This window comes from Ruditapes philippinarum, unplaced genomic scaffold, assembly GCF_026571515.1.
Source record: "Ruditapes philippinarum isolate M1 unplaced genomic scaffold, ASM2657151v2 ctg5376_1_1_1_1, whole genome shotgun sequence".
Taxonomy (NCBI): Eukaryota; Metazoa; Mollusca; class Bivalvia; order Venerida; family Veneridae; genus Ruditapes; species Ruditapes philippinarum.
The window spans coordinates 71,978-94,317 of NW_026857840.1; the positions used below are offsets into that span (position 1 = coordinate 71,978).

General features: G+C 33.8%; 1 protein-coding gene across 1 annotated transcript; it reads left to right on the forward strand.

The window, feature by feature from the left end:
- Positions 1-11,234: 11,234 nt before the first annotated feature.
- LOC132751196 (serine-rich adhesin for platelets-like) lies at positions 11,235-21,659 on the forward strand. Its single transcript, XM_060741333.1, has 4 exons — positions 11,235-11,257; positions 14,811-14,872; positions 17,264-20,368; positions 21,135-21,659. Exons 2-4 carry the CDS (start codon positions 14,833-14,835, stop codon positions 21,206-21,208), a joined length of 3,219 nt encoding a protein of 1,072 aa, XP_060597316.1. The 5' UTR covers positions 11,235-11,257; positions 14,811-14,832; the 3' UTR covers positions 21,209-21,659.
- The last annotated feature ends 681 nt before the right edge of the window (positions 21,660-22,340 follow it).

Here is a 22,340-nt window from a genome sequence, read left to right on the forward strand (position 1 = left end):
ATTTTCGCTTTCGAGGACGGTAAGAAATGCGTCTTAGGAAAAGCAATATTGTGAAAGTGCGGGTCTTTTTCAAAATTGCATGAGTAGAAAAAAAGTAAACAAGCTTGCATAACAATATCAATATCAGGTTAAAGGCACATCAATGACTGTTAATGCATTTAAGTCATATATTTTATTCCATAGTTTAACAGTATCCCATATCGTTAATAGGACGCAAAGCAAACATTCCACGTGTGGCGTTGAATAATTGAAACTGTTCAGGTCCAAGAATTCGAAACATTTTCTCATGTTTCATATATGAAAGTGATTCTAGAATAACTTGAACTCTTACAAAAATTCATCCCATTTGAAACACGGTGGAATCAGACTTTATTTCACTTATACTAATACTATATATTACTGTGTTGAAAACAAGGCAACATCGAAGTTAGAAAATATTACTCGGGTATCTCTAAATGACCACGTGTAGTCTAAATTAAACCGAGCTTAAAACATTTTTTAATACATTCTAACCTTCAGTTTTAATTAATTAATGTCGTTTGGTAAATGATCCTTGCTATATGCATTCTACGCGGTTTCTTTAAAGTGAATTTGTTAATAAATGACGGTCTGTAATACAGTAAATAATTATGCGGATATTATTTAGTATCAGACAAAACAACAAAGCATGAAATAATTATAGATATGATTGTTGTTTGCAAGTTTGTGATACATGATCTGCTATAACATATTATTCAAAATGCAGATAATAAGTTGTTCTAGAACAGAATAATACTATTCATCGACTTTAATAAAGCGGCCTTCAGCGTTTATTAGTCGCCGGTAGAAACCGGCGACTATATTTGTAACAGTTTAATATTATACCTATGGTAGGAGAAGGCATTAAAATCTGAAAATAAAAGCATATCAATTACTGAACAATTAAAGACTACAATTGTTTTCAGTAATCTCAAAAATTAAAACATAGAATAATGTTGCTCAATGAAATGAAATATTCAAATATTGACATCGTAAAAAGCAACATTACAATTTATATAAAATGAATTAATGACGTATCCCTATGGACCAGTCATTGAATTTAGGGATGTTTTTCCTTTTTTTCAAAGTGTCAATCGTTGCTATTTTATGATAAATAAATCATGCATGATATTTGAAATGACACTTTTAAATTATCTGGTTGTTTGTATGTAATGAGACCTATTCTATTTTTTTATCTTATTTATTATAAACAGCTTCTCCCAGAATCACGTGACTACACGTTGTATGTTATTGTTATAAAATCTATTAATAGTAACAAATGGCTGATACTTGTGAATGGTTGGCAGCTGATAAAAGTGCATATCAAAGTAATTTTGTATGAAAAATCTCGGTATGACAGTAGGGGCCGGAATCGTTTTGGATACACAGAGAAAACTAATAAACTATCTTTGTGTTGATAGTTTATCGCACTGAAAGGCAATTTAACGTTAACTATATCGTCTGTAACGACAGGAATATTGATATCAGCTAAATAGTATATTTTTTCGATAGTGCATAAGACTAATTTTTTATGCAGACACCACTTTTACAGTAGAATTGCATTGTTTTATGCAATAATTAAGCATATATTTTTTCATAGTCACTTTGCAAATATTCGATGATCGGTAATAATTTGTCGATAATTATCGGATTCTGAAGTAAACCATACGGAGTACAACGGTATATGTATAAAGTAGAATTACAATTAAAATTATAATCATATCACTTGCTTTACAAGCCTCGATGACAAGGTGTTAGATTTTATGTTAGTTTCAAGCTCGATAAAGTGATTTTTTATGTTTTCTTTTATAATACACAATGTACTTTTTGTATTTTGCAAAACTTGACCATTTATCAAAATTATGAAATAAAAAAGTGCTAGAAATGAAACACACGATTTATCAACTTATGTTTCATAAAGTTAAAAGATATAATAAAAATCAATTTATGAAAACTACACACAGGATTTGTTAATGATTCGAACTTGCGCCTACTACATATGTAGGTTACAAGTTCGTCATACTTACCACTAGGCCATCGAGCAGTATTAATTGATATAATTATATATGTAATTATACTTACAATAAAATCGTTAACATTAATCATAATAAGATATGTAAGCTAACGAAACAGCTCCCGATTGAGTCTCGGGTAAATATTGCCAAACAATACTTGCTTATTTAATAATGATAACAGTTTCTTGACAAAATTGCTAAGCAAGTTTGCTTCAAATATGATGTTTTATTATAACATAACATAAATTTATTGCATAAAACTCTTTTACAAAGTTTATAGCAAGAAAGATATAATTGTGGCAAGTACATGAAAACGTGTTTATGAATACACATTACTCAACTTATTGTTCCTCTTTTCTTTATACTCGAACCATTAAACTGATATTTTCTTTTATTTATGATAATACAATAATATTTCTATCCGGCGACTTGATGCTTTAGCATCAAAATCTCTACTTGTTTTCTTTTGGGGAAAAAACCCACAACAATTCTATGCTGTTTCAAACTAATTATTTTGCAATTTCATCAACTCGTCTTCAAATCAAAGTACCGAAAGCCATTTATAACGCGTCAGTGACTTTCGTTTCTAGAAGATCGTCCGCTTTACTAATTTGAATACAGAGAGTGGATTGGTAGATTCCTTTTGTGTATGTATTTTATCGCCGTCAATGTCATTTTCACCATAATTCTTTTGATTTGACAATTATAAGAAAGGATCAATATAAAAAAACATAATTTTATAATAAAACTAATAATTATTATTATTATCATTATCTTCATTATTATTATTATTATTATTTTATTGTTAAACCTTTTTTAAAGTTTAGGGCCGTTTTAATGTCCTTACTGATTCATTTAGATCTTTATCAACAATATTTTTCAAACAATATTTTATTACAATATCTATATACGTGACCCAGTGGTAATTAGTAAAGTTTAAAGCAGTTTCGTTCTTCCGCATTTTACGTGCAATTGCATTCATGTTTTGATTATGATATAACCGGGGCCGTCATGACATTTGATAAGTCTTACTACTGCTCCACTCCACTATTTTTAGTCTAACTATACATCAAATCGATTCAAGCGCAAATGACAAAGTCATGCGCAATGATATAAACAGTTTCAGTTATTATTAAAGGCCCATAATGCCTCAGAAATCATTTTTATTTCTAAAAACCTGTTTATTTTTTGTATCTTGTTAAAACATATTCATCTGCTATATACATTAACTATCCTTTGCATCTTTAGTTCTGTTGGCATAAATATATTTATAGTGAATTAGTATTTTGTATGAAAGTTAAAGTTCTACTTTGTTTACATTTTCCTACCTTAACGACACATAACCGCACATACAGCGCTACTTTTTCAGTTGTTAAACATTTATAGTGCACTTAATCCATTATTTAAACATTATTAAACATGTGTGACATTTCAAAAGAATTTTTAAAAAAAAAGGATTTCTGAGGCATAATGTGCCTTTAAACAAATGCATTTTAGTATGCAACCTTTTATAACAAACTATTAAACAGACAAAAAAACAAAGACAAAAATCAGCTAAATTAAATATCACATATAAAATAATACAATAAAAACTAAGTAAAATAAACAAAAAATAAATGAAAAACAAAATATTTAAATGAGACGCAAGAAAGTTTAATAAATATTTGCAAATAACTTCGAGAGGTTTTCCTTTGATATAATTGTGACTTTTTAAAGTAGATATTGATCTGACTTACAATCAGTAATCGAACTTCATTTATATAATAGTTAGACGCTAACATATATAAGAAAAGAATAAACTATTTAAATAAACAGTTAAAAAAAGAAAGAAAAAGAGATCGAATGAACTTTAAAGCACCTTTTCCCCTTAAATGTGGTTAAATATAAACCATGTCTGCACCATAATACAAGCTGTTCAAATAGTTATTTTTATCCTTATTAGTGTCCGTATAGAAAGTCAGATTTTTTTTTTCAAATTATGACCTTGTCATTGACAAACAAGTAGTTCAAAGACTAATGCTATGTCGATTTAAGCGGTGTTAGACATATGCAGATAGCGGCACATTAGACTTCAGAATTGAATTAAAAAAAATTCTTTAACAACACAAACAGAAGTTTTATAACATTTAAACAATGGTTTTAGAGCATGTTAGATTCTTATCAGCTGGTGTAAGAAGCTGCACAGTAAGTAAATCAAAAGAAAATGTTTTAATTAATTGTTGTCAGTAAAGGTTTATTGCGTTTTCTTTCTGTATTGATCGGTGTAAAACCCTGACCCCACATCGGCCCAGCCTTGTCAAAAAGTATTTACTTTTAACATTAGCGGTCAATTCAGGTTTTCTAATGTTTAAATATGTTATTTTTAGATATGTCGTTTGTTTCATATAATTGTCAAATCAGAAGAATCATGGAGAAAAATGGGATTTGCCGTCGTCAAAATACATGAACTGCTCTCTTATATGTAAATTAGTAAAGTGTACAATTCGTTTCCTTAAAACACGAACGCCACTGTCGCGTTATAAATAGCTCTCGGGATGCTTTGTACAGTGATATGGTGGACTTTTTCCGAACATGGGGGGGGGGGGGGGTACTTTTTATTTAAATTGTATGTGGAAATTGCATTTAAAAATGTTTTATTATTCTTCCTGGGACCTAAAATATACATGTCTTTTTGTCCCAGTTTTTCTAAAGGTAAAATATGTTGTTTTTAGAGTTATCGTTTCATATAATTGTTGAATCAAGAACTAAGGTGGGAAATAAAGTTTGCCGTCGTCAAGATACATAAACAACAAAGAGACCCATCGATACCTCTATAGCTGACGATTCGTTACCCGACCTTCTATTTTTAGAATAGAAACGAACGTCACTGTCGCGTTATTGATAGCTCTCGGGACGCTTTGTAAAAAGGCTTAACAGTGATATGACACATTTTTACGAGATAAAGTTACTTAATACTTAGTTTGAAGCAAAACAGAATTGTTTTTCCAACAAAATATAAAAGCTGAAGGCCGCCTTAACTTTGATGCCGCACTCGTATTAGAATAATAAGTTATTGAGAGCTGAGAACTTATTATTATTTACACCTTAAAAATAGAACACTGTTTGTCAAATATGGAAATAATCATTTAAATAGTGCAGCAGTGAAATCAGGGGTCCCTCAAAGGTCTATATTAGGTCATTTACTCTTCATTTTCTACGTTAAATATATGGTATTTAGTACAACACACTATAACATAAGCATGTATGCTGAATATACTACTATGCATGCATCAAATAAAAAAAATGAAGTGATTCAGAGAATTCTTCAATGGGATGTTGATAATATAAGTAAATGGTTTAAACTTAACAACGTGGCAATAAATCCGAAAAGGACCACTTGTATGGTAATTGGGTCAGAAAATAAATTCAAACCTTCTTTAGATATAAATAAAGAAGGTACATGCCGAAGTCAAACGAAATCACAGAAATTATTAGATATTTACTTAAATGAAAACTTAAAATGGAATGTCCAAATAAAGCACGTCTGTAATAAATTACAAAATCAAATTGCTCTCTTAAAGTGTATATCGTACTTTTTATCAGCTGAAATGAAAGAAATGTTAAACAATACCTTATGAGCGTCACTTTGGTAGGTAGTTGCTAGTTACCTACAAGCTGATAGTTGGTTTTTCGTAATTCCCAACTACCTAACAGGTGTAATGGTAATCCAATCCACTATCACCAGCATGACATGTTAGAACACATCATATATTTTTGAACACATAATAAAGGAGGTACCTAGTTGTTTATTTGCAGGAATCCCCAACTACCTACCAGAAGTTCGAATCAGGGGGCGTCCGTGGCCGAGTGGTTAAGGTTGTTGACTTCAAATCACTTGCCCCTCACCGCTGTTGGGTTCCAGACAGGGACTATGGATTCTTTCATGTGAGGAAGCTATCCAGCTAGCTTACGGAACGTCGAATTACCAACTACCTTCTGGTAGGTAGTTGGGGATTCACCGAATAATCAACTGAGTCCCCTGGTCCACGAAAAAAGACGCGGTGATACCTTTGGAAGAAATCATCTATTTTGTCATATCTCTGTTAAAAAATATGTTCTGTTTTTAGAGAAATACATGTTATATTCGAATAACCAATTACTGTCTGGTTGGTAGTTTAGGAATCACGCTAATAACCAATTGGGTCCCCTGATCGATCTTTGGTGATAGGGGTGTTACCATATTATAAAATACACATAAAATTTAGTTCTATAACCGGAACATTTGTTGCAGATAAAAGATTCTTTCTGTTTTCAGAGGAATTTATGCAATAGTAGAATTACAACTACCTTCTAGTATGTGGTTATGTATTCAGGCGAAAAACCAACTGAGTCCCCTGGTGGACACAGGGAGACAGGGTGTATCAATGTTGAAGAATACATCCATCTTGCCACATATCCGTTATATTTATTACGGAAAAATACTTTCTGTTTTGAGGGGAAAGCATGCAAAGTTCGAATTACCAACTACCTTCTGATAGATATTTGTGGATTCACGCGAATTACCAACTGAGTCCCTTGGTCGATTTATGGTGAATGAGGTGTAATAGAAATATAAATAGTTTGCGTGACTAACGTAGTAAGGGCTTTTTTTGCATATTTTGACATTTATTTTGGTAATTTACGTGGATTGAAAGTGTTGTTTGTCATTTATGTAAATTTCATTCATTGTTCACTTAAAAATAATTTACCTTTAATTAACATTACATCTTTTAAATTTCATGAAAGTTAAAATTAGCCCGAAGGTTTGCTGCTTTAACATGCCTTATTTCCACCAACAGAACTATTTTTAACTAGCGAAACTAGTTTGAACAGACTTGTTTAAATCCATAATTTATCATTAACAACAAGTATCGATTACTTATTTTCCTTTTATTACTTGTTTGTGTTAAGTCCTTTATCATAACCCCTCGGGCAAGGACACGAATGTCAGCCATTGTGAAACACAGCTATATTAACTATTTAGGTGTGAAAATTCAATTACATAGTTTACTAATGCGATAATGTATATAGGGATTTCCAAAATACTAATAAATCAGAGCGGGCGCTGTGGTGCAGTGGTAACACTGTCTGACTACAAGTCTAGGGGTTGCGAGTTCGATCCCCCGCTACTCCACTAAATTACTAATAATCTTTCGTATGAAAAAATAATAAAATTAACACACACTGACTACAAAACACAACTCACACACACTGACTACAGGGCACTACTCACACACTGACAACAGGACACTACTCGCACACACTGACATACAGGGTACTACTCACACACACAGACTACAGGGCACAACTCACACACTGACTACAGGACACAGACACGACCCACAGACTGGTCTACAAGAAACCACTGACACAACGGTGGTCGCTGACACTAGAAAAAGTTTTCGTACATCTTCCAGACTCTGTCTCACAGAAAATGTCTCACAGGGCACTAATCAGCACTGACCTCACAGACAGTGCACTACACGTGTACAAGCACAGCGCCATACCCACACACTGACACACAGGTCACTACTGGCACACAGTACGTACACTACTCACACACTGTGACAGTGTCAGTGACACTACTTACACACTGACACAGGATACTACACGTACACTGAAAAACAGGACACTACTCATACACTGAAAAACAGGACACTACTTACACACTGACAAACAGGACACTACTTACACACTGACAAACAGGACACTACATACACTGACACACAGGACACTACTTACACACTGACACACAGGACACTACTTAAACACTGACACACAGGACACTACCCACACACTGACAAACAGGACACTACTTAAACACTGACACACAGGACACTACTTACACACTGACAAACAGGACACTACTCATACACTGAAAAACAGGACACTACTTACACACTGACAAACAGGACACTACTAACACACTGACAAACAGGACACTACTCATACACTGTTACACAGGACACTACTCATACACTGTTACACAGGACACTACTCATACACTGTTACACAGGACACTACTTACACACTAACAGACAGGACACTACTCATACACTGAAAAACAGACACTACTTACACACTGACAAACAGGACACTACTTACACACTGAAAAACAGGACACTACTTACACACTGAAAAACAGGACACTACTCATACACTGAAAAACAGGACACTACTTACACACTGACAGACAGGACACTACTCATACACTGAAAAAACAGGACACTACTTACACACTGACAAACAGGACACTACTTACACACTGAAAAACAGGACACTACTTACACACTGAAAAACAGGACACTACTTACACACTGACAGACAGGACACTACTCATACACTTAAAAACAGGACACTACTTACACACTGAAAAAACAGGACACTACTTACACACTGACAAACAGGACACTACTTACACACTGACAAACAGGACACTACTTACACACTGACAAACAGGACACTACTAACACACTGAAAAACAGGACACTACTTACACACTGAAAAACAGGACACTACTTACACACTGACAAACAGGACACTACTTACACACTGAAAAACAGGACACTACTTACAAACTGAAAAACAGGACACTACTTACACACTGAAAAACAGGACACTTCTTACACACTGACAAACAGGACACTACTTACACACTGACAAACAGGTCACTACTTACACACTGAAAAACAGGACACTACTTACACACTGACAAACAGGACACTACTTACACACTGAAAAACAGGACACTACTTACACACTGAAAAACAGGACACTACTTACACACTGACAGACAGGACACTACTCATACAGGGACATACAGACCACTACTCTTACACTGGCAAACAGGACACTACTTACACAGGACACTACTCAAACACTGACCTGATCTAACATTCAGTATATAAAAATTGTATTTCTTAATGTGTTACCAACACAAAAAATTGTTTATAATAATGATAATTATTATTATTTCTTTTATTATTATTATTATTATTATTATTATTATTATTATTATTATCGTCTTAATAAGGACATTAAATAAGTTATAATATCAGATACAAAGATTTTTTACAGGTTATATGGTCCTATATAAACGTTTGTTTATATATATGTAGACACTGTATATGGCCATATAATCTGTCAGGAATTTTTGTTACGAATTTATAATTAAAAAGCGTCCTTTACTTGAACAAAAATGAAATGAGTCCATGACGACAGCAGCCGTGTATATAGTTTATATCAACGTGACCGTTATCCAAACTTTAATGACTTTATACCAACGTGCACTATAATAAAAAGAGGATATTCAAGTTTATTTCTATAAATACAGTATTTATTTTCATCGAGTGATATGAAATAGATATTTCATGAGTGGCAGTACATGTAGCCACAAGTGAAAATAATATGCAATTTGGTAATTTTCATATCACAAAACGAAAATAAATCCTGTATTTATAGAAAAGAACTTAAATTTTCTGTTTATTATATACCCTTCCTCTTTTTTGACCTTACAATTGTTAAGACTTTTCGTTTAATTTCGTGTATTGGCTGAATTAAGAAGAAAGTAGTCCGGCAAGACACCAGTGAAAATACGGAAAATATGTTTCACTGCAGTAAAAAATAATTTTTACAGTGAAAATACGGAAAATGAAAATACGCATTTTATTTCACCAATATTTCATTTATGAGTATATAATAAATAAATATGTTATATTGGTTTTTCGATAAGCGACTCGGGAAATTAAAATTTACAGCCATTAAAATAAAATCGATACATATCAATTACCCATGGTGAAATACTTTATAATTAAAGGACAATAAAGGAGCGTAAACGCATCAAGGTACTTTTCACGAGATATTTTAAAAGTGGCAAAAAACTGGCCAGATTTCATTTTGTTAAATCCTTAAACCAATAAAATATAAATTCTTCACAATGTATGGTCAATATTTGTTTTTGAAATAAACTTTATAACTTTGTTATAAATATTTAAATGACCATGTAATCTGCCGTGCACATAGAGTAATGAATGGGTTATTACAGTATTTACAGTTATTTCTTCTTGTTTTAAATCTACACGTTTTAAGTATTTTTTTTATGTTTTTATTGTCCGATTTTAAGTGACACATGCACTGTGAATGTCTTATGGCGACTTTCCAGCTTTATTTTTGTAGGAGAAGACCCCAGGTGCCATTTCAAGCATAATGTCCCTGGCAGGATTTAAACCCACAGCGGTGAGGGGCAAGTGATTTGAAGTCGGCGACTTAAACCACTCGGCCACAGCATTGTCAAAATAAGAACAGGAAGTCGCATGCAATAGTCTACATTCAACATTATACCTGAGAAATAATGTACTTTAACAATAGTATTAGTTTTTTAAAGGCACATTATGCCTCAAGAATAAATAATATATCTTTTTATTTAGAAGGGGCAAACTAGTTTTAATAATGTTTAGTAATGAATAGAAAGCATCTTAGGTTCGTATCATATAAAGAAAGTAGTGCCGAATGTGATATGATTAAACTAGTAAACAAGCAAAACGTAAATAAGTATGTTTAGGACGCACTATAACTATATTAATTACCAAAATGCATATGAAGCAAAATACAGTTTAACTATATGACCAATGAGACATTGTAAAAGACATCAAAAAAATAAAAATAACAAATGAATAAATAAATAAATAAATAAATAAATAAATGAATGAATGAATGAATGAATGAATGAATGAATGAATACGAATGAATGTATGAATTCGAATGAATGAATAAATGGATGAATGAATGAATGAATGAATGAATGAATGAATGAATGAATGAATGAATGAATTAAAAAAAATGAATAAAACAATGAGAAACGAAAATTATAGCATGTTAGGCTCAATGGGTCTTTAAATAATGAATAAGGAATTTGTTCTTGAATTTGATCTGTAACAGGCAAGCAACTGTTTACATATTGACTTAATCTTGTTCTTTTATTGTTCACAGGGTCAGAAAATAATATGTTTGACAGTGTTTTAGTAACAGACGGGGTGTTAAGTCGTTCTCGTAGAATGTCAGGATCAATATTGTTGTAAACACTTAAGAACATATTACATGTAGTTAGAAATGTCATGTCATTTAATTAAAAAGACCATCATATCAATTGATTTTTTCTTTTACACCAAACCGAGAGAAACGGCGCTGTGCCTTTTAACTTACAAAAGGTTAATCATTTATCTATTTATATATTTTATTTTATTTTTTTCTTCTAAATTTAAAAGATTTTAAGACTTTAACTACAGTACCAAAGGAACATTTTATTTTTTTTTAAAAAGACAGTGTTTTGACGGATTTATGTGAAAAACGTGATTTTGGATATTTTTTTCACCCAACTGGTGATATTTTCATAATTATATTATTCGACTTTTTGTGAATTTCCAAATTTCACGGCTGCTGTCGATATATGAAAAATATATCTTTAAAAAAAACGAAATATGCTGTATCATAAATTTGTTAAAAATATTCTTGACAGGTTATTCACCGACTATAAACGATTGTTTGCAATATAACCATCGCTTAGCGGCTCGGGTTATATATACAAATATCATTTTATATCAGCCATATAAACTGTATATAAAATCTTTATAACTTATAATATAACATGTTAAAAAATATAAATAGTAATATTACAAATTGAAAAAAAATGAATAAAAAATAAAAGAAAAAAAACGCTAGAAATTATAAAAATGAAGATTTTTTTATAACGACTATAATGCTTCGGTGATCGGAACTGCCCAATGTGGTTCTATTAAAAAGAAACGGAAAATTATATGAGCTGTGTCATGACAAAACCAACATATTGCGTTTGCGACCAGCATGGATCCAGACCAGCCTGCGCATGCTGGTCGTTGGTTTTGTCATGGCGCGGCTCATATATTTTTCAAGTGATGCATCATATCATATACAACATTTTTAATGTTAAAACATTAGTCATACTGCTATTGAGAAGAAGACGCGTATGGCTCGTTTTACAATGCGCCTCGTTTTGAGGCAAATATACAAACTTAATCGGAAGTAATTTTCTCTTTTCGCTCATAACTTATTCGCTGTATTTAATGGTAATAGAATGTTTTCTGCAGCCTTTTGTGTCATACGAATAACTACGTGTTTTCGTTGTATCGTGTAATTTCCAAGATATCTAACCAGTTATTTTCAATTTCTCCGCAAGAAACTGACTTCTTATCCAACATGATTTCTAAATCAGTGACGGCGAGGGGCAAATATGACCATAAGATTCTTTGTCCGAGATCATTGTCACAGAGATAGTACGTTTGGCGAGAGGATCAAACCTACGACCCCTGGACTACGCACCCTATGGTCTCTCTTTTTGAGCTAAGTGGGCGGACATCTGGGGCTCAGTCTAACTAACTTTTCTTTCATGTATGTGTAAAGAAAACAGGAACCAATTCATGACGCATTATTCATTGCAATAAAGCTTTTGACTTATCACCGGATACGCAAACAATTTTCAAGGCCGGTTTTTTTTGCACGTATACATGTACATGTAATTACCGTCTAGACATTATTTAATACAAATACATTTGTATTGCTTTTTCTGTTTTCCGACGAGGCTTTAAACTGAGGTCCAATTCGTTTTCTCGTGGACTGTAGATAAAATTAGATACATTAAAAGGTTGCCTATATTGGCTACCAATAACAATAGTAATTTTAAACAGGGTTAAATATCTTTTAACCCCTACCTTCTGTAAATCTGGATTAAAACATTTATAACTTAACAGAAAAAACAACAAACAATTATGTCCGTCGAGATCTGCCAAAAGGTCACCCTCGATAGTACAGTATTCAATCAAGGACATATTATTGGACCTCCTTGACTTTGTATCGCGTTTATTATATATCTAATTGTCGAGTAAGTATTTGGAAGCAACTCGATCATTTCGTTTTCCCAATGTAAAGTACAAAAAATTGTACCGTACTTAACCAAATATATGCGCTTAAAATGGAAATCGGGAATATTTCGAAATATTCGTATTTTTTTGTCTAATACTAAATTTTGACAGTCTTGTTACAGCATGTTACAGATGATCACGCGATTTAACGAAAGTTTGATGTCTCAATCCATTACTGCAAGAGCATTTTGTGAAAAATGGCTGTTTTTATTGAAAAGCCTCCTGTTACAAGTTCAAATTGCTTTGAAACTATAAAACATGCTTCAATATTAATCAAACTTGGCACAAATGTTGACTAGGCCATAGCCATAGAACGGCATACTCAAACTTAAATTTCCTGTCACCATGGCACCAAAGGGACACTCACAATTGCCCAAAATCACTATTTTGCGTTGATTTTTTCCATCAAAACTGATTTCAAAGTGCTGCAACTTCTCAATGGATTGAGATAGAGTCAAAAGCTTTTCAGCGTTAGTTACACGTTACCTTAAGATCGAACTTGGGCTAATTTTTGCCTCTCAAAAGTCCAAAATTTTCTTGGCGATGTGGTGGCTGCTGTCCCCTTCGAACCCCTAAGCAGAAGGGGGCTTATCTCCCTTCTGGCGCCCCCTGATGTATCTTTTTGCTAGGGGACGGCGCCGAAAAGGTGATCACCTTTTCAACAACATTTCTTAAACAAAAACAAGTGTTTGGGGTCTAAATAGGACATTTTTGCACCACTTAAGGCCTCAAAAAGCGGGGTGGGGGATGAAAAGGCGTGAAAAGACGTCAATATGAAGTAAAGGCTTAATACACGTGTATCTGGTACGACAAGACAATGTCTTAAATTATGTCACGTGACGGGTGACGCTACAAGGTCTGGCTGTGAGAATAAGAAATCATCAAATCATGTAATACTCCTATAACACTCCTACAATATCGTTAAGATAGTTAAGCTCTTCAATATTGAGAAAGTAATTCATCCAGTAAAACCTTAAAAACAATATTTTATCAACAACAATGAATTCAAATAGTTGAAAAAGTTATTACTTCTACTTATCTACCTATTTATAACTTGTACTTAACAGATTTTATTAATAAATTAAAAAGCTATTATCTCACAAATATGGAGCGCCGTCATTGTGTTATCAACTTTCATAAATCACTCTGTGCAATAAACATCAATAATATCAATAACAATAATGTCAACAACACAAAATACTGTCTCGCAGGGAGTAAACAAAATTGCGTTTCCTCTTATTAAATTCTATTGAAAGCATCCATTTCGTGTAAAAACGTATCGCATTTGCTGGAATCGTGCTTGATTACTCTTTAACCGAAATAGAATTTTTAACGAACAAAAGAAAGCACACAAAAAACACAAAACAACAACAACAAACAAAAACAACAACAACACCGATAGACTTACAACAACATCATCAAACATCAACAATAGCGGCCTGTTCGTGTTGTTAACGCGTCGGACTAGTTATATTAGGATCGCTACCCGCGTGTGTTTGAACCCTGTCAGGGGGGAGTCGTTGTTACCTTGAGCAAGAAACTTTACACTCATTGCTCGGTATTGGTTGGTTCCAGAAAGCAGGAGAGTGTGTCTATAAGCTTTACGCTACCAAACAATCGATGTAAAATAAATTCTGTTTCAACCAACAACAAAAATGAGTCAAGGCCTCCATATAATATTATTTCCGTTGTATTTGAGAGTAAGGCATTTTCACGCCTGATTTTCTGATTCAGTATTCAACTTATGTGTTTGCAAAATTTACATCTTGATAATAATATTTATTGGTTATTTGAACGTATCTTACAGGCTGCAGCAAATACAAGTCAACATGACGTCATATTCCAGTCTCGTTTTCATCGTCATGATAGGTAAGATTTTTTTTTTTTCACGTTTTCATTTTTTTTAACATATTCAAGAATGCTATAGCGAGTTCGGGTATTTCTGGACATGTACACTGGCATATTTTCGTGTTTAAAGAACATTGTTCTGAGAATTTAACTCAGAATTATGTAATCAAGCACACCCCTTTCTACTTTCGGTAAACAAATTGCAGACGTTGCCCAATACTTTTACTTTTGAAAAATATATTTGAAGTCATCTATTTTTGCACCTTTTAACTACATGCTTACATTGTAGCACATTACTTTCTAACATTATCTGTGGTTATTGTTTGCTGATATGGAAAAATAACAAATTGTACATCTTTTTTGTAAGCGTTTTTGATGGATTGTGTCCCCTGATGCATTCGATTTTCCATCAAATGACATAATTCAACCAGTTGTACTGCTTTTTGTACCTACAGTGTATTACGATTTGTTCGAAATATCCGCAGAAAAGTGACTGCTACTTGAGAAGTTGAAAAGACAATCTGTTTTAGTTAGATAATAGATTTTCCGACATACCTGAATCCTCTCTATCGGTTTTACATGTATCACCTCCCTTGATTATTCAGACATGCGCCTCAGAAAAGTTTTTTTCCCTACACCGTTTTGTCTAATCGTCGATCAATAATTAAATCAAGTTTGCTTCTTAAAAAAACAAACATGCGAGAGGTTTTATGAAGCCGTGAAAGATTTGTTTAATTGTTTGATTTCTGCGAGGTGTTTCGTACATGGTTCTTTCTGTCATATAATACTAGCAGTGTGATATTGTAGCTTTAGTGTTTACTGTTACTATTTTTCGAAACATGATATAGTGGAACGCTTTCCAGAAAAATAATTGCCAATTGATATATATGATTGAAAACGGGATGAATTGTTCGTAGTGTAAAATATATGTAAATGATATTTTCCGTTGTTTTCCTTTTACCGATTTGTTCAGGTCGATGTTAATTTTTCGTTTAAAAAGTTAAGTCTGTTTTGAAGTGAAGCATGCGCATAACAAATTTTATAAACTGGTTCTTATGATTTTAGTTTTTAAATGAGATTCATTAAGCGTACGATGTGCAAGTAATAAAAAGAAATTCAAATACAAAAGTCATCATAGCTGTGTAACTTTCAACTTTTTTTCTATTTTAAGTTCGAGAAATATGGCACAAAGAACAAAACGTAATGATCAATTTTATGCACTCACGTAGGTAATCGTACACATAAGTACAAAAGACCATTGGGGACATTTCAACTTCATGAATTCCCGATTTCGGCTGCATGAATTCTCGATTTCAACATCACGAATTCACGATTTCAACTTCATGAATTCACGGTTTCAACTTTACGAATTCAACTTCGTGAATTCACGATGTGAATTATTTTTATTCACGATTTCAACATCACAAATTCACGATTTCAAGTTTATGAATTCACGATTTCAACTTTAAGAATCTACGATTTCAACTTCACGAATTCACGATTTCTGAAGTTGAAATCGTGAAGTTAAAATCGTGAATTCGTGAAGCTTAAATCGTGAATTCGGGAAGTTGAAATCGTGAATTCACGAAGTTGAATTCGTGAAGTTGAAATCGTGAATTCGTGAAGTTGAAATCGTGAATTTATGAAGTTGAAATCGTGAATTTGTGAAGTTGAAGTCGTGAATTCACGAAGTTGAATTCCTGGAGTTGAAATCGTGAATTCATGAAGTTGAAATCGTGAATTCGTGAAGTTGAAGTCGTGAATTCATGAAACTGAAATTGTGAATTCGTGAATTCCATATGTTGAAAACGGGAATTCACGAAGTTTAAATTGTGAATTCATAAAGATGAAATCGGGAATTCATGAAGTTGCAATGGCCCTTCCGTCCTACGTACATAAGTCACAGATGTTCGGCACGTTGATTGGTCACTACCATCCTACCCTCTCTAAAATCCTCCTTCCTCTCCAAAACAATGTAAACTGCAGTCTTTTATATATTTGAAATTTGTTTAATATTTCATGTGTGCTTTAAATTCAGAATAAAACCCGTGCTGGTTAACCAAGATTGATTACATTTTGACACGAGTAAATAACTAGGTCAGTTTGCACATCCATGCAGGTTCAATACTGTTGGTACATGTATATTGATATTGAAATACTTCAACATTTGAATGGATTGTTCCAAATGCAAAGCTTGGCAGGTCCATTCCAAAAATTCAGCAGGTTAATATAGTTTTACATAATTAACTATGAACACCCTGACTATGTATTACATTGTTTATAATTAGCTTGAACAGATGATATAATATCTTAACAAACATCAAGCTTAATCCATTAATTTTACAACTGATTTCACCCGATAATTTTATACTGTATACTAATCTAACTTTCAACAATTTGATTTTTTTTCAGTTGTAACTGTCCACGGGAATCAACTCTGGTCGAGTTTTGGGTCGTCTTCAGTATTAAACCCTTCAGCAGCACCCTCAGCAACATCAATAAACTGGTATTTGTCTATAACCTCAAGTCAGTTAGCCATTATAAGTCCAACGAAATCATCAACGGTGCAATCGTCGATGCCATACAGTTGGAATCAGTCTATGACTTCATCGATGCAATATAGCAATAAACCGTCTAGTGCAGCATCAAGTAATTACAATTGGAACCCCTCTTTATCATCGTCGATGCAATACAGCTGGAATCCGTCTATGGCTTCGTCGATGCAATATAGCAAAACTCCTTCTAGTGCGTCATCAAATAATAACAAATGGAGCCCATCTTTATCATCGTCGATGCAATACAGCTGGAATCCGTCTCCAGCTTCATCGATGCAGTATAGCAATAAACCTTCTCGCGCGTTATCAAGTAACTACAATTGGAACCCATCTTTGGCATCGTCGATGCAATACAGCTGGAATCCATCTATGGCCTCGTCGATGCAGTATAGCAATAAACCGTCCAGTGCAGCATTTAGTAATTACAACTGGAACCCATCATTGATATCGTCGATGCAATACAGCTGGAATCCATCTATGGCTTCGTCGATGCAATATAACAATAACCCGTCTATTGCAGCAGCAAGTAATTACAATTGGAACCCATCTTTGACATCGTCTATGCAATACAGCTGGAATCCATCTATGGCTTCGTCGATGCAATATAGCAATAAACCGTCTAGTTCAGCATTTAGTAATTACAACTGGAACCCATTATTGGCATCGTCAATGCAATACAGCTGGAATCCATCTATGGCTTCGTCGATGCAATATAACAATAACCCGTCTAGTGCAGCATCAAGTAATTACAATTGGAACCCTTCTTTATTATCGTCGATGCAATACAGCTGGAATCCATCTATGGCTTCGTCGATGCAATATAGCAATAACCCGTCTAGCGCGTCATCAAGTAACTACAATTGGAACCCATCTTTGGCATCGTCGATGCAATACAGCTGGAATCCATCTATGGCTTCGTCGATGCAATATAGCAATAACCCGTCTAGTGCAGCATCAAGTAATTACAATTGGAACCCATCTTTATTATCGTCGATGCAATACAGCTGGAATCCATCTATGGCTTCGTCGATGCAATATAGCAATAAACCGTCTAGTGCAGCATTTAGTAATAACAACTGGAACCCATCATTGGCATCGTCCATACAATACAGCTGGAATCCATCTATGGCTTCATCGATGCAATATAGCAATAAACCGTCCAGCGCGTCAACAAGTAACTACAATTGGAACCCATCTTTGGCATCGTCGATGCAATACAGCTTGAATCCGTCTATGGCTTCATCGATGCAATATAGCAATAACCCGTCTAGCGCGTCATCAAGTAATTACAATTGGAACCCATCTTTGACATCATCTATGCAGTACAGCTGGAATCCATCTATGGCTTCGTCGATGCAATATAACAATAACCCGTCTATTGCAGCATCAAGTAATTACAATTGGAACCCATCTTTGACATCGTCGATGCAATACAGCTGGAATCCGTCTATGGCTTCGTCGATGCAATATAGCAATAACCCGTCTAGTGCAGCATCAAGTAATTACAATTGGAACCCATCTTTGGCATCGTCGATGCAATACAGCTGGAATCCGTCTATGACTTCGTCGATGCAATATAGCAATAACCCGTCTAGTGCAGCATCAAGTAATTACAATTGGAACCCATCTTTATCATCGTCGATGCAATACAGCTGGAATCCGTCTATGGCTTCGTCGATGCAATATAGCTATAATCCGTCTAGCGCGGCATCAAGTAATTACAATTGGAGCCCATCTTTGGCATCGTCGATGCAATACAGCCGGAAACCGTCTATTACTTCGTCGATGCAATATAGCTATAATCCGTCTAGCTCGTCATCAAGTAATTACAATTGGAAATCATCTTTGGCAACGTCGATGCAGTATACCTCACAATCGGTATCCAATAGATTGACTACACTTACATCATTATCATCATCATTTGTTTGGAGTCCTTCCAGCTCACCATTTCTATCCAACAGTTTTATATATTCAAGCTCATCTCCATCCTTTGCTTTGAAGCCTTCAAGTTCACATTCAGTATCCAACAGTTTGATTCATTCAAGTTCAACATCATCCTTTGTTTTGAATCCTTCAAGCTCAAATTTAGTTTCTAACAGCTTGATTTATTCAAGCTCAACATCATCCTTTGCTTTGAATCCTTCAAGTTCACATTCAGTATCCAATAGTTTGATTTTTTCAAGTTCAACATCATCCTTTGCTTTGAATCCTTCAAGTTCACATTTAGTATCAAACAGCTTGATTTATTCAAGTTCAACATCATCTTTTGCTTTGAATCCTTCAAGTTCACATTCAGTATCAAATAGTTTGATTCCGTCAAGTTCAACATCATCCTTTGTTTTGAATCCTACCGCCCATTCCTTATTTAGCAGCAGTTTAATTCCTTCAAGCTCATTATCAATGACCTCTGTCATAAACCCATCTTCGTCACATTCCTTATCTAGCAGTTTGCTTCCTTCAAACTCATTATCCACGTCCTATACCTTGAATCCATCTAGCTCCGATTCCCTATCTAGCAGTTCGACATTTGCAAGCTCATTTACCTCGTCCTCTATCTTGAACCCATCAGGTTCCCATTATTTATCTAGCAGTTTGATACCTTCCAGTCCTTCGGTATCATCCAATGGGTTATACCCTTCCACTTCGTCACAAGTTTCTACTTCTCTTTTTTCAACACCACTACAGACAAGTTTAATTTCTTCAACGTCAGCAACAGGGTCAATATTTAGCTCCACTACAGTATCAGTTTCGACCTCAAGTACATTGTTAGCATCGAGCTCTGTCTCAGTGCCAGTATCAAACTCAGCAACAATATCAGCATCTGTTAGTAGCAGCTCTGTTATTGCAACAGCGTCAGTGTCGGTTTCTACCTCAACATCAACTGGTACAACTAACCCGAGCAATAACTGCGTCCCAGGAAGTGGACTCTGCATAATAAATGATCCAGCACTAGGTTCCAATGGTAGGTACATTCACAGGTTATCTTAAAGCTGTAATAAAACGTATGTGATAGATTTATCAACCGCAACATGTTGCCTTCAGTTGCCAAGTTGTAATTGGACCGACGTATAAAAAAGTCATGTAAGATAAACAAAAATATAGATTTATTCTTGAATTTGATACTTATTTCAATTATTTGAATAAACCGATTCAGAAGAACTTTGCAAACAATAATTTAGGTCGAGAGAACTGGAGATTTAATTCTAAATGATACAGTACTATTCACTGTTGTATCAACATTTTGTTTCACGTTATTAAGTACCTCTTGTAAATACTATACACGTTTAGGTAGTACTGTTAATCATAGATAACAAAGTATTGCAAATTTCAAAGGAGTCCTACTCATTAATGTTCTCAGAAATAATGTGCGTTCTATAATTACGAAATGATACGTCCGTATTATTAAGTACTCTCCGCGCTAAGAATTACTTTCCACTTAATTATAATGAAATAGTCTATTCAAGGACTGGTCACTCCAATGATTTTTAAAAATGTTCAGTCGACACGAAACTTTTTCATTCAAAATAATAAAATATTTTTCACTCTAGGTACATACTGTTCAGCTCACTTTAGTTAAGTTTAGAATTAGGAATTTTTCAATCTCATAAAAGTTCCCTGGCCATTGACTGATTGAGAGCTGAACGTTATCGTTTAGCACAAAAACAGGGGAAAACAAACTCTTGTTTCTATATTCTAAATGATTTTGTTTCAAATTTTGTCTATTTCAGTACCTGGTTTGAGAAGTACATATCTTGTTGGCTTGGTCGCTTCGTTGCTGATATCGATCCGTCGCTTGCTGTAGTCTAGACCTACTTTACTGATCCTTTCCAAAAAATACGCGTTCAACTGTATCCATATCAGGACAGTTTCAGGACTGCTCCGAATACAAGGCTATTATGCAAGATTCTGAGAGCCTTAAACCTACTTGGTTCCATTTCTTTTTTCGAACTGTTTATTATACATTTTGTAGATATTAAGAAAATCTTGTCAGCTTGTCAGCCAACAGTAAAGAGCCTGCAGGCTGGCCTAACTCTTTGCTGCTGGCAAAGGCTGCAGCAAGTACAGATGTACTCATTACTCAAAATTGTGTAGTGTTAAATTGGTTAAGGCGGTCTTTATTTTCGAGCGGAAGGTTAATTTAATTTATGCAAGTGATGTTGGACAGTTTACTTAAAGTGCTAAAAATTTCTTTTAAATAAATATCTGTGATATTTAGCAAAATGTAAATAAAAATTATATTTGTAAAATAAATGACCAGATGTCTATGCATTCAGGTTTTATTGAAAATCATTATCATAAAACAATGAAGACGCTCAAGTTTTTTGTTTTGTTTATGGCACCACACTGAGATTTAGACATGACGTGTTAGGAAATATTTTCCGACATTTTTGTACCATTAGATGTAGACCGGTGTCAATCCCTCACCCCGTTTCCCAAGAATGATAATTTTTACTGCGCAAAATTACCCAAAAATGAAAATATTTGCACTCAAATCATGCTAAGAATAACAGTAACTATCGATTGCTAACTTAATTAATTTTGCTAGAAACATTCAAATATTCATATGAATTGTGAATATCTAAACATTCCTTAAAGGCATATTATGCCCTAGAAAAAATTAAATTTTTGTTACTTTAGAAAATTTATGGCCATTGTCAGTTTTGTAACTATAAATTTTGTTTTAGACAAGTAAGATGTTTGTAACATAAAGAAATTAGCGCCGAACTTGACGTTATTTGTAGTAACAATAGTAAAATGTATTAAACAAATTAGTATTTCCATTTCCATACAAAATACCAAAATCACTGGAACTGTACTAATTGCCTAGGGAAAATGGACCGAAGCGAAAGATGGATAAGGAAATTAGATAAATGAGTAACTTTTTGGAATTTATAATGGGGGATCAAAATAAAGAGCTTTTAAGAAATAAAAAT